Below are 14,376 nucleotides of genomic sequence, written 5' to 3' on the forward strand. Positions count from 1 at the left end.
AAAATACAGACATCTAACGCTGGATATGTGGACGTTTTATAAGTGCAAACATTTGACGAAACCCGTTCCGTCTTCAAGCAGAGCTGTCGAAATGTGCCGTGTCACCTTACAATTGTTGTGGCCACTCTCTGCTTTATGATTACCAAGATTCCCTAAACAATACCACCCGAATGCGATGCTACGATGGTCCCTTATACAAGTTCACCGCCGATCGTTTTTCCAGTACCGTACAGCACTTGCTCTAATTATCGCAATGACGCGTTAACGCCAAGATCCATACGTATGCCATAGCCGTCCTTTCGTGAGGTAGTTTATTAGAAAATGACTGATCCAGGATTTAGCGTTGATGGGCCTGAAATTTCTGGACTGTTGATCGGGGAAATCGTTTCTTCGAGGAACGGATAATGCAGGAGTTTTACAATGTGATTTAATTACGATGCTCGTGGGACCACGTAATATAAACGCATATTATGGGAAAACGTAGTTTCCAGGAATGGATAATCCAGGTTCCAATGTAATAGAAAGAAACAAGAATAGGAATAGGATGGTTTGCTGAGATATAAAATACTGTATGGGAAAATTTCTGTGATAGATGCTAGGCCAAACTAAGCTCTCAGACTTGGGATGACGTGTTATGCAATACATGGATTCCAACATAAGGTATGCATTGTGGACAAGTATCATAATATTTACAATCTTTGCACGTGCGTACAACATGCTAGAGTGTGCTTTATCATGATGTGCGACTCTGCTCTTAACTGCCTCAAAGATAAACTGTAAAGAATCACTTTTTAGATATTGCAAGGAATAGAGCATGCAAATAATGAAAGAATACGAGTAGCAGCCGTCACAGAAGTGTAGGGAGATCGTCACTTGCCTGTTTCACCAAGTACTCCACTATGTCTCTGTAGCCTTCCTCGACTGCCAGGTGAAGCACAGTGCGGCCGTAGGTCGAGTCTACCTCGTTGACATCAGCTTTCGCAGCCACCAGTTTCTTGACAGCGTTCAAGTTGTTTGACTTTGCGGCTAGGTGGAGTGGTGTCCAACCTGTAACAAGATATGGTGTTTCACTAAAACCCAAGTACATTGCCCGGACACACTTGACTTTGGTCAAGCACATTATATCAGATCGCTGTTTCCCTATCAATGTACTGAGTTCTGTTGTTTCCACACTCTAACACATTTCTGTTTTGTGAAACTCTTAGAAATATTCTGCTATACCTTGGGAAACAAAGCTGTATACAGTAGGTGAGCATGAAGTTTTAAAATGATATTTAATACTTTTCACTTTGTACAAAAACTGTTATTAACAGAACCAGTAAGGAAACATGTCAAATAAAGAGAGTACTGCAAAATTTTCTCAGTTAAAAAGGTAAATAGTTCTTCAAATAACCAACTGAGTTGGCTAGGGTCATACACCTGAGAGTTTGCATTCAGGAGAAACTGAGTTTGAACTTTGCCATCTGTAGCCCTGAAGAGATTTTTCCATTTTTACATGAGGCAAAGGCTGGGGCTGTATCTTAATTAAATTAAAATTCTGAATATCAGGCAGATTGTGGAAAAGACCATGGTGTTCAATGGTGCAACCTTTCTGTGCTTCTTTGATTACACCAAGGAATTTGATTCAGTGAAATGCACTCCTCTCTGAACCATTCTTCTAGAAAAGGGGGTCCCACAGCATTTGACGGTTCTTGTGCGGAATCTTTATCAGAGCAACATGGAGACTGTTCGGGTTAACCAAGCAATGTCCAGAACCTTCAAAGCAGAAGGTGTACACGGCAGGGCTGCATTCTCTCACCCATCCTGCTCAATATCTACACTGAGCACATAACGAGAAAAGTGCTCGAAGAGTGGGAAGGAGGTATTTCTATCGGGGGTAGGAGGATCAGGAAAGATATGCTGATAACTTGCTGATTCTAGCCGCTAGTGCATAAGAACTACAGGTTCTCATGAAGAAGTTGATGTCGGTTAGTAGGGAATATTGGCCTGGAAATTAATAAACGAAAGACAAAGGCAATGAATGTCGACAGATAGAAAGCCAACCAGCCAAATGTGAGGGACATACAGCCAAAACTGGTTAGGATGTTTTTGTGGGGACCGAAGAAAACTATCATAAAGAGGGAACGTTAAATAAAAATAAAAAAATAAATAAATAAAAAAAAGCAACCAAGAATGAGTTAGCTGGAAAATTTATAATGTCCAATAACGGACCATTTATATTGGTATTATAAATTTACTCATTCGGGACAAATATTTTAGATTCCCTATGGGAATCAACATCTATATCACAAGATGAGACCAACCGATTCGACATGTCACCCTCCTCCACGACAATGCGCAACCCCATACTGCAGCTCTAACTATCTGCAAGCTACAGGAAATGCAATGGACTACACTTGAACATCCTCCTTACAGCCCAGACTTATCGCCCTGTGATTTCCATTTGTTGCTCAAAGAAGCTCTAGGAGGGCAACGATTTGAAGATGACGAGAGTGTGGAAGATTTTGTGTGCAACTGGCTGGTGACACGACCCTGTTCTTTTTATGATGAGGGCACCAGAAAGCTGCCTATATGTTGGGACAAATGCATTTCGAAAGCAGAAAACTATGTGGAAAAATAAATTGTAATTGCCTAGTGTTTTTCAATAAATGAATTTAAATAAAAAACAAAAACCCGTTTATATTTGATCCCCCCCTCGTAACTACAACAGATATTATTGTCGAACACAATGACAAATTAAATATTACCTTCCGTTTGACTCAACAATTCCTAGTTTTCAGGATGAGCGGGGGGGGGGGGGGGGACACCTGTAAACTAAGAAATTTGTGAATATTAGATTTTACATACCTCTGTAGTTTCTCAGGTCTAAGCGTGGCTTATAGTTGCTTATAACATAATTCTCCTTGTTGAGAAGTTCTGTGATGCAGTCATCATAGGAGCTGTCAACAGCTATGTGCAGTGGAGTGTCCCCCTTACTGTTGACCGCGTTTGGATCGGCTCCGACAGACAGCAGAGCTTTCGCCGAGTCTGCCTGGTTGCACAACACAGCCACGTGCAGAGGCGTCTGAAAAAAAAAAAAAAAAAGATGGAACGTCGTTCAGACTCTAATGGATAAGAGGGAGACAGACACTTTCTAGAAACAACATGAAGTTCTTCCTTCTTTCCCACCGAGTACTGTTAAGAGAGGATGGTCGCCCAGTTGTACCAATGCCACCTTCCTCAGCAGCAGATAAACAATAGGATAAACACAATGATGGGTCAGCAAGAAAACATTATGATGATGATGATGATGCTTGTTGTTTTAAAATAGCCTAACATCTAGGCCATCGGCCTCTAATGGTACAAAATGAGACAAAATGTAACGGCAATTTAAAATTCCATTGCGGCGCCACTTATAGGAAATGCAAACCTATGGCGTTCCCACCAAGTGTACTAATCACAGGGACTCGTACTAACCCGTGGTGTTCCTCACATAGTGGGTACTAATCACAGGCAACACAGACCCACGGTGTCACTCATATAGTGGTACTAATCACAGGCAACGTAAGCCGGTGGTGTTCCGCTTGTCGTGGTACAAACCACAGGTACCGTAAAACCCGCCCTGATTCACATATTGTTGCCACTAATCACAAACCTATTGTGCACCTAACATAATGGTACTATTCGCAAGTAAAGGTGACCCATGGTGTTCCCCACATGATGGTACTAATTACAAGTAGTCTCATGGTCCTAAGTCGATCATCCCTTGGTCGCCCCTTTTAGTCGCCTCTTACGAAATGCAGGGGATACCGAGGGTGTAATTTTCGTCTAGGTCCCACACCCACAGGGGGTTGGCAAGGGAACAAGGACAGTCTTCACAGAGAGGGACTCTCCCATCAACCCCAGTTCTACATCCATCTCTCTTCTATGTGTTTGTCCTAGGTTTGCAGTCTTTTACCACCCGTTTTCATCTTAATCTTTTTGACTCTTACCCTTTCCTGTATTTATTCACCTTTATTCTTATCCACACTTCTCACATGAAGACTGAAGATCTGTCAATCTGTCTTGATAAAGCTAGGAAGCAGAAACAAGCTCTTCGAAGGCTGAGAAGACATGGAGATTGTACTTGTCTCCTCATACTGACCTCTTATTTTCAAGTCATATATAGGAAGACAAGGAGAATGACGAACACAAAACAGGAAAAACACAAGGACGAGAGCTTGGCACCTCTATTTTAAAAAAAAAAAAAAAAAAAAAAAAACACTTTCTATCTACACATTCACTAACATCCGCCGCCACGTAAGGTTTATGGTCAGAAGAGATTTCAAGATTCACGTAAACACAGTCACTGAAGCACTACTGGAGTATCATTAAAGCAAGGAGAAAGATGGAGCGGATTCCTGTCAGTGTATGACAACGATACAACAGAAGACGGCGACGATCGCAAGAACAGTTCAACAGTTATTTCTTCTCCAACTTCTCCACCCTCACAAAACCAACCACTACCTATCGAGAACCCTGTTGAGTATAACTACCACACCAAGTGTTCACAACCTTCTTCAAACTCTTCATACCAATAAAGTTACCGGTCCCGACAGTATAGGTCTTATTTTCTTGAAAAATACTGCCAGCAACCTTTGCGTCCCTATCTCTAAATTATTTAACAGACGTTTCGCCATGGGCTATCATCCTACAGCAAATATTGTCCCCCCTACTTAAATCAGGCAACAAATTCAATGTTTCATCTTACCGATCAGTTTCAACTCTCCTCACACTATCTTTTTTTTTTTTTCTTTTTAATATACACCAGGGTCTCCTGACATTCACCTCATCCTAAATCTCAACAAACACTCATGATTTACTACCCACATGGCTCTAACAAACCTAGCCACTCAGCGTAGTTTTGCATCAAACGCCATGGCAGCTAAATTACAGCTGGATATCTGCTACGCACACATTTCAAAAGGTGCGGTTCTGTAGAACATACTCTGCTGCTGCATAAACTCTCCAAACGATTGAATATACATGGCAGTCTTCTGAGTCTTCCTGCTGGCTTCCTACATACTGTTGGCAGAGAGTGGTAATAACAGGCACATCATCCTCAAGGTTATCAGTCACCTCCTGAGTCCCACGATTGATCGAGGATTTAGCGTTGATCGAACTGAAATTTCCGGACGGTTGATCCAGGAAAATCGTTTCTTCGAAGTAAGACTACCAAGTCGAGCACTGGAAGGACGGGTGACAGGGAAAAGAGGACGAGGAAGACCAAGAATGCGGTGGATGGACTTGGTGAAGAGTAGCATTAGAAAACGAAACATGGGTTGGAACATCGTGTCGGAAGAAGGATGGTGGAACGACAGAACAAAGTGGAGAGGAATCATATTTGCTCCCACCCGGTGTCAGCTGGAAATGGGAAAATGATGATGATGAGGAATCCAGAAGATGCAGCTCTTCTACAGTCCTCCCTCAATGTCCTCCTGAACTGGTGCTGTACTTGGAAACTTTTCCTCAATCCAGCAAAATGCAGTCACACAGCCATAATCCTATGTAAATCTCCTCTACTGACATCATACTACCTACTCGACAAGCCCGTCACTGCAGTAACACAACGTCAAGAATTACGTGCATTATTCTATACCAAATACAATTCAAAAACCACATACAAACATATACAACTATGGCTATGAAAATACTAGGCATTCTCTACCATTTCACAGAAATGTCTGATCCCACTGCTCTTCGCCACTTCTTCCTCACGAACATTCAACCTCTTTTGAACGAATGCTCTTCGATTTGGACAACAGCCTCCCTCTCCAATATTAACCAATTATACCGATCAGTGTCCTCCTTTGCTGCAATTGTAAGGAACTGAAACCCCAAGCTCAGAAATCAGTCTAAGCGCAGGTATTAAGGACAATAAATGTAACAATGCTGCACATGGGGCGGCAGACAGCCGACCTGAGTTTCCTCAATGGAATCTTAAATGGGCATTACCGCTCGGAATATCCTGTCTCAATATTCTCCTTCGCGTTCCTTCCCATTCCATCTGAGTCAAAGACAGTCTCCCCACTCAGCATAATACTTCAACAATATTTTCTAATCTGCCACCCAACTCTATTTAGTATTATTAAGGAGACAAGAGCGAGTTAAAGAATATTCCAGAGGCATATAAATAATGTCTTAAGAATAAATTAATGTGAGTGGTTATACCACCATCTTGACCTACAATGACTTGGCTATGAAGATGGACAATCTTATGGTTTTTCATTTGGAATTGTTATTAGTAGGCTTTTCTTAGGTAACAAAACTGAAAGGAAAGGTTTTGCAGGAAAACAAAAGACGCAAACCCATCCATGTGCCGAGAGTTCCTAAAAGGCAATGTAGAGAGACTGTGTTGATTAACGAGCTCTTACAACAGACATTATCGACGTAGCAGCGGAAACGGTTAAAAACCAGAAATGGTAGCTAACAAGGAGGATACTTACTTGTGCATGGAAGTTGCGAAAACTGACGATGTGTGAATTGTTCACACGGCCAAGAATGATCAACATCTGTTTTAAAAGATCCTTCTGATCATTCAGAATGGCCGTATGCAGAGGGCTGGAACAGACAAAGAAAAATCAAATTTCAGGCACCAATTTCATAGGATTTTAAAATTTTGCATGGATCAAGTGAGTTTATCAATAAAGTCAAAATTACACATATATCAAACAATTCAAAAAAGATTTTCCTCACAAATTAAAATCTCAGTAAACATGTAATCATCAGCCATCCAAGATGCCTTTTCCAGATGTTCTGCTAATGCTGTGACAAATGCTGTCGCAGGTAGAACTTCAGTCTTAACCCGAGCTGAGGTCATACCAACTTGTAACGAGCTCAGCATTAATGGACGCTAACCTACAGATGTGACTTGCCTGAAATGAACTGTAAACTTGTGACTATGGAAATTCTCCAAACCACAACACAGTTGAGAAATGGCCATTATTTCTGGTGACTTTATTCATGTTCGTTTGTGACCTGTCATGATGGTGTTGAAAGGAGTAACCACACAGATGAAGACGGTGAGAAATATTGTAGAAAGTGTTTTAAACAGTGGTTCAGAGATTTAAATGATGTCGATACAGTGGGTGAAGGAAACTCTGTTGATACTGATAAATAGTACGGGACAATAACAAGCCCTTCAAAGAGCGTTCACACTCCGATGCTAAGCAGAAAAAGAAGAGACAAGAACTGGACAGAACCGACAGAAGGACATCATTATTTTGAATATAGCAGAGTTAGATAATACTTAATGGACAAGTCTGAGATGCAACCATCATTCACACTTGTAATTTTTCTGAAATACATGGAGCCTTCATTTGACAAAATTTCGGATGAAACCACACATAAGTGACAAAACTACAAACATACGTGACAGAAAGAATTTGGAAAACTTTATATTCCCCCAACAGAAAAGGAAATGAATGTCACCAAAAGTGCATCGTCTTTTCATAAAAAGTGTCGTGTTGCTCTTAATTTAGAAGAATGGTTTGTGGCCTACCATATCAAACAACCCTACTGCAACAACATAGCACTTCAGTTCATGTTTTTGCCATCATACATACAAAGATTCAGAAAAATATCTTTATTGGTTGACTTAATAACTTTTTTTCTGTGTTGGCATGCTTCCAATCTCTCTGCTAGGCTATCCAGATACTATTTCTACATCAGCTCGCAGGTGTTTGAAGCTGAAGTCATTGTGCTACATGTTAAAGGATCACTGTATCTTCTTCTTCTTCTTCTTCTTCTTCTTCTTCTGCACCACATTAATTCGAATTCAGCTTAACCTGTTTTGAGCTTTAATCCTCGTCCAGTTCTCCTTCATCCATTTACTCTGCAATCTTCTCCTTTCTTCTGTCCATGGCGCTCGGGTACGGGATCTAACTTTTTTTTTTGAAACCTCTCCGTGGCTCGATCCTCAACTTGTAAGCATCCCTGTTGCTGATTTCCGTTTCTTGTATTCCCATTTCTTCCAGGCCCCTCTTTATCTCCAGGTACCAGCGCACTCTAGTTTTCCTGATCTCAAAAAATCTTATTATCTGATTGGTCAGTCTTCCCAGGTTCATTCTGTGGATATGCCCGGAGAACATGGCTCTCCTCTTCTGGATGGTATCTGAGATCTTTTCCATCTTGAGGGCAAAAGTTCAGTTACTACGACACTTTTTCAGCGCAGACTCGAGACCAAACCATTGGTCAGGGTTGGTTAGGTTAGGTTAGGTTATTGACAAAACTATTGGACTGGGATCAAGCAAAGGGGGTCTCTAGTATTCCGTACAGTGAGAACAGCGCATTCAAAAAGCTGAAGTAATATATCATGCCTGATAGTGACAAAGCTATTGGTCTGACTGTACACTGTTTTGTTACACACTGCATTTCATTGTATTTATTGCGCACGGGTTGATAATGGAATGTATTTCGCTTCATTGCTGGGAATGATGTCATATCCGATTGTATCTTACTCAATGGAAGTACTACAGCATGCTTGAGCAATGAATAATGGCATGTGATAAATTATATTAGGTTATAAAAGTAAATGTTTTTCTGGGGGACAGCAGGCGAGTCCCTAGCTGTCGCAGTGAACACATCTCTCCTCTGCAAGGTGTTCCACATAAGATTTGTAACATTTCCATTCCCTTATGATCCTATAAAACTTCTGTTGCTAATACTGAATTTCTACCCTTCTTGAGATATAATTCTTGGTGCATGATCCATCCTCTGTTCTTTGGATTTAGAGATAAAAATTTTATTGTTCCGTATTGAAAAGTATCAGTTAATTTGAAATAATAAATACGGTAGTTCAACCTATTCAATACAAGTAAATAAGAGATGTAGAGATTACATTCTGTTCTTTGGAGTCGCAAAATCTTCCTCAGAATCATTTTCTCCACGTTCCAAATTCTTGACCAATTTTTGTTTTTATCAGGTTCAAACATTCAGCTGCATATAAAGCCTCCGGGCAGATCACCGTCTGATAGTGCCTGAGTTTTGCACTGATCACTGTAAATATATTTTTAAAATTCAAAAATCCTTATAAATATACAGGATGTGTAGCTCATATCAGCATTGAAATAGCATTCTCCATCTACAACACATTAAAGCTGCAGTCGTTCGCTGCGATACTAGTTTTTGACGAGTCATGTTAGACCCCATGTTTCACAGCCACCTTCACATGCCCAGGGTCAGCACAGAAATTTGTTTAGTGGTAATTTATAATGTATGAGGCAGGAAATCTTTCCAGGATATTTTGCAGTTCTGGAAATAGTCTACGATAACATCTCTCGTAACAGTTGCCTTGGCTCTTTTGCTGTACTCTCCGATTCTCACCGCAAGGTCCTGGTTCCTCCTCAGAAAGTATGAATCCTTTTAACCCAGGTCAGCTATCCATGAAACTTTTCTGAACCTTCCCAGTGTGGTTCAGGTAACCCTGGACGATATTATGCATAATGTTACTTCTCAGCAGGAACCCCAGCACACAGCAGCCCTTGGCCAAGAGTTTTTTCCTCCTCCCTAGTTAAAGCTGTCGGTGTGTATATCTGCTCTGTATATGGTATCGCAAACTGTTTGAATGCTTTCTGAATGCTCATTTTACCCAGACGGACAGCTTTTACTACACTTTCTATGTATAAGTGGACATCTCCACCTTTCTCCTAGGTTCTTCATATCAGTGTTCTCCCTAGGACCTTTTTAATCGGCATGGGCATACAGCCCTGCGATTTTTACAGACCGCCCGACTAACATAACCTAGAAATCTACTAGGTACACAATATTAATATATATTTGATCACTGCGTGCCCCAAATTAAAATGTAAATACTGTTTATTTAAACAATAAATCTTCATTATTGTCAGCATTAATTGCATCAATTACAACAGAGTTTAAACATGTAGTTTGACTATCACATAGTGTTGAGCGTGATCAGTGTCTGGATTAGCACAGAATCGCATGCGAGAACTCGATACCCCACGACGTCATAAACCCATATAATACTTCACAGCAACAGAGTGGCAAGCCCTGACGTTACATGATTATATGAACGAGCAATAGAACACTAGAAGTTCCAAAGTCTGTTATATCTTGTTCGTGATAATAACACTAAAATAGTTCAATTCTGCTCTTAATGTTTACATGTCTGGTATTATTGTTAATGCCCTGAGGGGAAATAATTGACATTTTATCACATTAATGTTTTACATAGTATTGCCTGCCTGGATACTAATTCCTGTGAACCGGCTGCCGAAACTTTCTGAGGAGACCACTGTACATACTGTATGTCCCCACCATGATCAGTATATTACCAGTATATGCTACTGCAGAAGGTGTCTCACTGTTTGAGCAGGCACTTCGCAGACAAGAAATTGAAACACATGAAAAGCAGAAACTACGTCAGATCCAACCGCGTCCTCCATCCACCTTCAGATGTGACTTGTGTGGCTGCATGTTTCATGCAGAGATTGGCTTGATCGGTTATCAGCGACGTCTCCACAGAGCCAACAGACTTTAGGAATTGCAGGAGAAAAACATACTCTCGGAAACGAGTAGTGGCCGATGACTACGACAACGATGCTATTTGATTTGATACTTGTTTGTTCCTTTCCAATACTTACATTATTCCACTGGGATCCTTTTCTCCTTTTATGTTTGTCATGTGTTCTTTTATCTTTTAGCACAAGTATTAATGTTTGCCTTATATTCTGGCTTTCTTCTCATACTGCACTTCCCACATCAAGACTGAAAAATATCAAGATGCCCCTCAATGAGTGTTGATGATGAAGTTGGGGAGCAGAAACAAACTCATGGGGGGCTGAGAATAACTGGAATTGATAGAAGAGAGCCAATCTATTTGAAGACGGCAGTGTATAGAGACGAGGAGATTGTCCTTGTCGTTTTGTGTTTTCTTCCCATTTCTCCCTCTTTCTCCAATCACCTGCCATTGTTTTCCTCCTGTTTTCTTTCTTTTGTTCTTTTACTTTATGTCAAAGGGACACAGATACATCTTATGGCGATGATGGAATAGGAAAGGAAGCGGTCTTGGTTTTACTTAAGGTACAGCCCCAGCATTTGCCTGGTGTGAAAATGGGGAAACCACGGAAAACCATCTTCAGGGCTGCCGACAGTGGGGTTCGAACCCACTATCTCCAGGATGCAAGCTCACAGCTGTGCGGCCCTAACCGCACGGCCAACCGCCCGGTGCTTTGCTATTACAAGAAGTAAAAATGTATCTCCGTGATTCCCGCCTTCATCATGCGGCATCACAGAAAGTGGCACACAATTGTGAATTATTGTAACTAAGTATTTCAAGTTTACTTTTGTATACAAAGAATATTTTAGCGACATGACAAAGAAAGAGCTGCTCCCTAAAAGACAGGGGTCTTACCATAATACTTGCGCAACAATGACATCCAGCTACATTTCAGCAAGTACGATGGGAACTTTCAAAAGCAGATACAATGTCTGAACTTTATTACTTACCCATCGCCAGCCTCACTCTTCCATTCGCCAAAGATGTTTGAGACCTTCACCCTCAGCTCCTCTGAGGGAGGTTTTAGCTTCAACAGATCCGTCAGCTCCTCCACGGTCTTCTTGGCCAACAGATCGCTGGGGTGCATTTGCTGTTGGTTAAAAAAGACGAGTGATATTTAGCAAACTCTACAGCAGAGGTCGGTGAAAGTCATCTCTATACAGGCAGAGGAATGGGGGAACGACTTCTACAGTACAATCTGTAACCTCCTCATCTGCCTATTATGTGCTACCTTTTGAGAGTAACATGAAACGGCCCAGCAATCAACCTCCTGTAAAATGTTAAGGAGGATTTGGTAACGGAAATTATTAATAATTAAAGGTAATGATTTCAATGCAGTCTGGTATCATACACACATCTTCATCATAGACTGTTGAGTTGCACAATATTTTCTTTGCAAATAGCTGAGTAGCCTCATTTAGTTCCACACCTGTTTATAATTAAAAACCGAATTGAGCAGCTGACTCTTCGGTCACCCTCTCCTTCTCTTACCCTCCATGGCTGACTCCATTATTCTCTCTCAATCGCCACACATACAACTTTATCCATCGACTTCGTTCCCATCTGTTATTAATTATGTCAAGGTCCGCCTTGTCAATACAATTCAAAATCTAGTACATGTACTAAACCATCAAATACATAAATATATTAAAGTACATGTTTCAAGAATTAAAATGGATCTCAAGTTGTTGTACTTAGAAAAGTTAGAACAGTATGGGTCTGCTTATGCCAAAATAATATCTCGACGCACCTAACAGAAATGATTATATTCTTTCTTGGAGACCTATGAAGGGCAGTGGGACTATGAAGGTCATGAAGATGCCACACTACTATAACATTAGGTAATTGTCAACCAGCTCAATTTTAGTACCACATACAAACTTTTTTACAGGATTTTGAACATAACATAATGATATTCATGTTTGAACTTTTAATGTTTTTATTGTATTGTTTTGATCCAGTATTTTGTTAGGATATAAAATCGTTTTAAATAAGATCTTTTTATGCATGTGATTTTAATGTGTAAGCTGAAGAAGAGAATTTTAATTCTCGAAACATGTACTTACTTATATTTATGTATTTGATGGTTTAGTATATATACTAGATTTAGAACTGTTCTGACAAGGCGGACCATGACATAATTAATAACAGTAATTTAGTCAATACGGACCACTGGTGGTCGTCGTGGTCAAGCTAATAGATATTCCTTCCCATCTTCAATGATATAAATACAGTATTAGAACTTACCGACGCCTTTGTCTCTTTCTTGATGAATTTCAAGGTACTGTCGTCGAAGGAGCTGTCGGCGAGCCTGGTGATGGCGGGGTTGGTGCAGGTCCCACTAGACACCTTCGTTGCAGGTGTAACACTCGACGGTTGAACAGGAGCTGTAGAAGCACACGGATTATATTAGCCCAAGTACGTACACTTGTAACGGTTAGGTTCTTCAGACTCCAGAAACTAATTTATAAACTACATACAAGAAAACAGTATTATACATGAAAAAAAATATATAGAAATCTATTTTTCAGGTATACAGTAGAACCTCGATAATTCGAAATCGGTTAATAAAAAATTCCGCCTAATTCCAAGAACCTCTCGTTCCCGGAAACATGAGGTACGGTTTTGCAAGTTATTTAAACTGTTTAATTTGAAATATGGATAATTCATAATTCGAAGAACAATTTCACTCCCATTACTGAAATTCAGACTTTTAATTCAAAACTGCCTTTACATTTTAAAAAAAATAGTATTTTACAGAGATATTTTAATTCAAAATTTATCCAGATCATGATAGAACACATCTTCCGGAACGTTCTGGGGTAGCTTTCGGTACTATCACTCACTTCGGTGTGTCTACAGTGTGCTTCATATTTGCTAAGTTTGAGTAAAATTGTAATTTTTTTTGTATTCAGCATTTTAGAGAATGCCATAATCACAATATCCCGTAGCAGGCAGTGTGCGGAGAAACAGAATCCACAAACCCTGGCGATGCTGACAGTTGGCGAAAATACGTATGCATTGAACAATATTTTCAATGACGATGAAACAACATTATTCTTTTTTAATGCCGAACCCAAACAGACTTACAGTTTTAAAGAAAAGAAGTGTCAGCCTGGAAATCGTACGAGGGTGGGGGAATACATTTTGAATTAAAATAACTCTGTAAAATACATTTTTTTAAATGTAAAGGCAGTTTTGAATTACTATGTTACAATGAACATGGAAGCGAGAGACTTCCTCCCCTCGTCATAGGAAAGTTTGATATGCCACGATGTTTTAAGGGCGTCGGGCAATTTCCGTGCAAGTACAAGAAAAATTGCAAACAGTACAGTAATCCAAAAAAGAAAGTCTATGCACAGGGGAGCCAGCAGAATTTGTCCTTGTCTTTGAATCGTGTGTTTTTTCTTTCGTTGCGTGAGGTTATGTTTGCCAGTGATTTATCAAATGTATTATTTGAATGCTGTAATGTAAATGCACCTTGTTCAATACATTTCGGAAATATATTTTCCATGGCTATTGAAACGTTTAAACTGTGATTCAAGGTGAATGCATGCATTAATGCGTCTTAGAAAACTTAGTGACACGTCAAGGGTTGGCATTTCTGAATTACGAGTTGGTGAGCAATTCGAAGTCCGATTTTTGCGTCCCAAGAACTTTGAATTAACAATGTTTTACTGTACTTGTGAAAGAGAGACACATACACACAACTGAACAGTGTACTGACACAGGCTACTTGGGACAGAGACTGCAGAAAAAAATGCCAAGTCTTTTGTCTAGGATCACTCAGCAAAAAAGCATCCATAGATGTTAAAAGACAAAGAGCAACAAAAGAGAGA

General features: G+C 40.1%; 1 protein-coding gene across 4 annotated transcripts in view; it reads right to left on the reverse strand.

The window, feature by feature from the left end:
- Rel (Relish) overlaps positions 1 to 14,376 on the reverse strand; it is a 116,895-nt gene that overhangs the window by 22,715 nt on the left and 79,804 nt on the right. For all 4 annotated transcript variants that reach the window (XM_067154664.2, XM_067154663.2, XM_067154666.2 and 1 more), the window contains 5 exons: positions 12,785 to 12,924; positions 11,488 to 11,627; positions 6,465 to 6,579; positions 2,848 to 3,064; positions 878 to 1,047 (listed from right to left, as the gene is read on the reverse strand). In XM_067154664.2, coding sequence (XP_067010765.2) covers positions 878 to 1,047; positions 2,848 to 3,064; positions 6,465 to 6,579; positions 11,488 to 11,627; positions 12,785 to 12,924 — 782 coding nt within the window. The remainder of the gene's footprint in view (positions 1 to 877; positions 1,048 to 2,847; positions 3,065 to 6,464; positions 6,580 to 11,487; positions 11,628 to 12,784; positions 12,925 to 14,376) is intronic.

The sequence above is a fragment of the Anabrus simplex genome, chromosome 10 (assembly GCF_040414725.1).
Source record: "Anabrus simplex isolate iqAnaSimp1 chromosome 10, ASM4041472v1, whole genome shotgun sequence".
Taxonomy (NCBI): domain Eukaryota; kingdom Metazoa; phylum Arthropoda; class Insecta; order Orthoptera; family Tettigoniidae; genus Anabrus; species Anabrus simplex.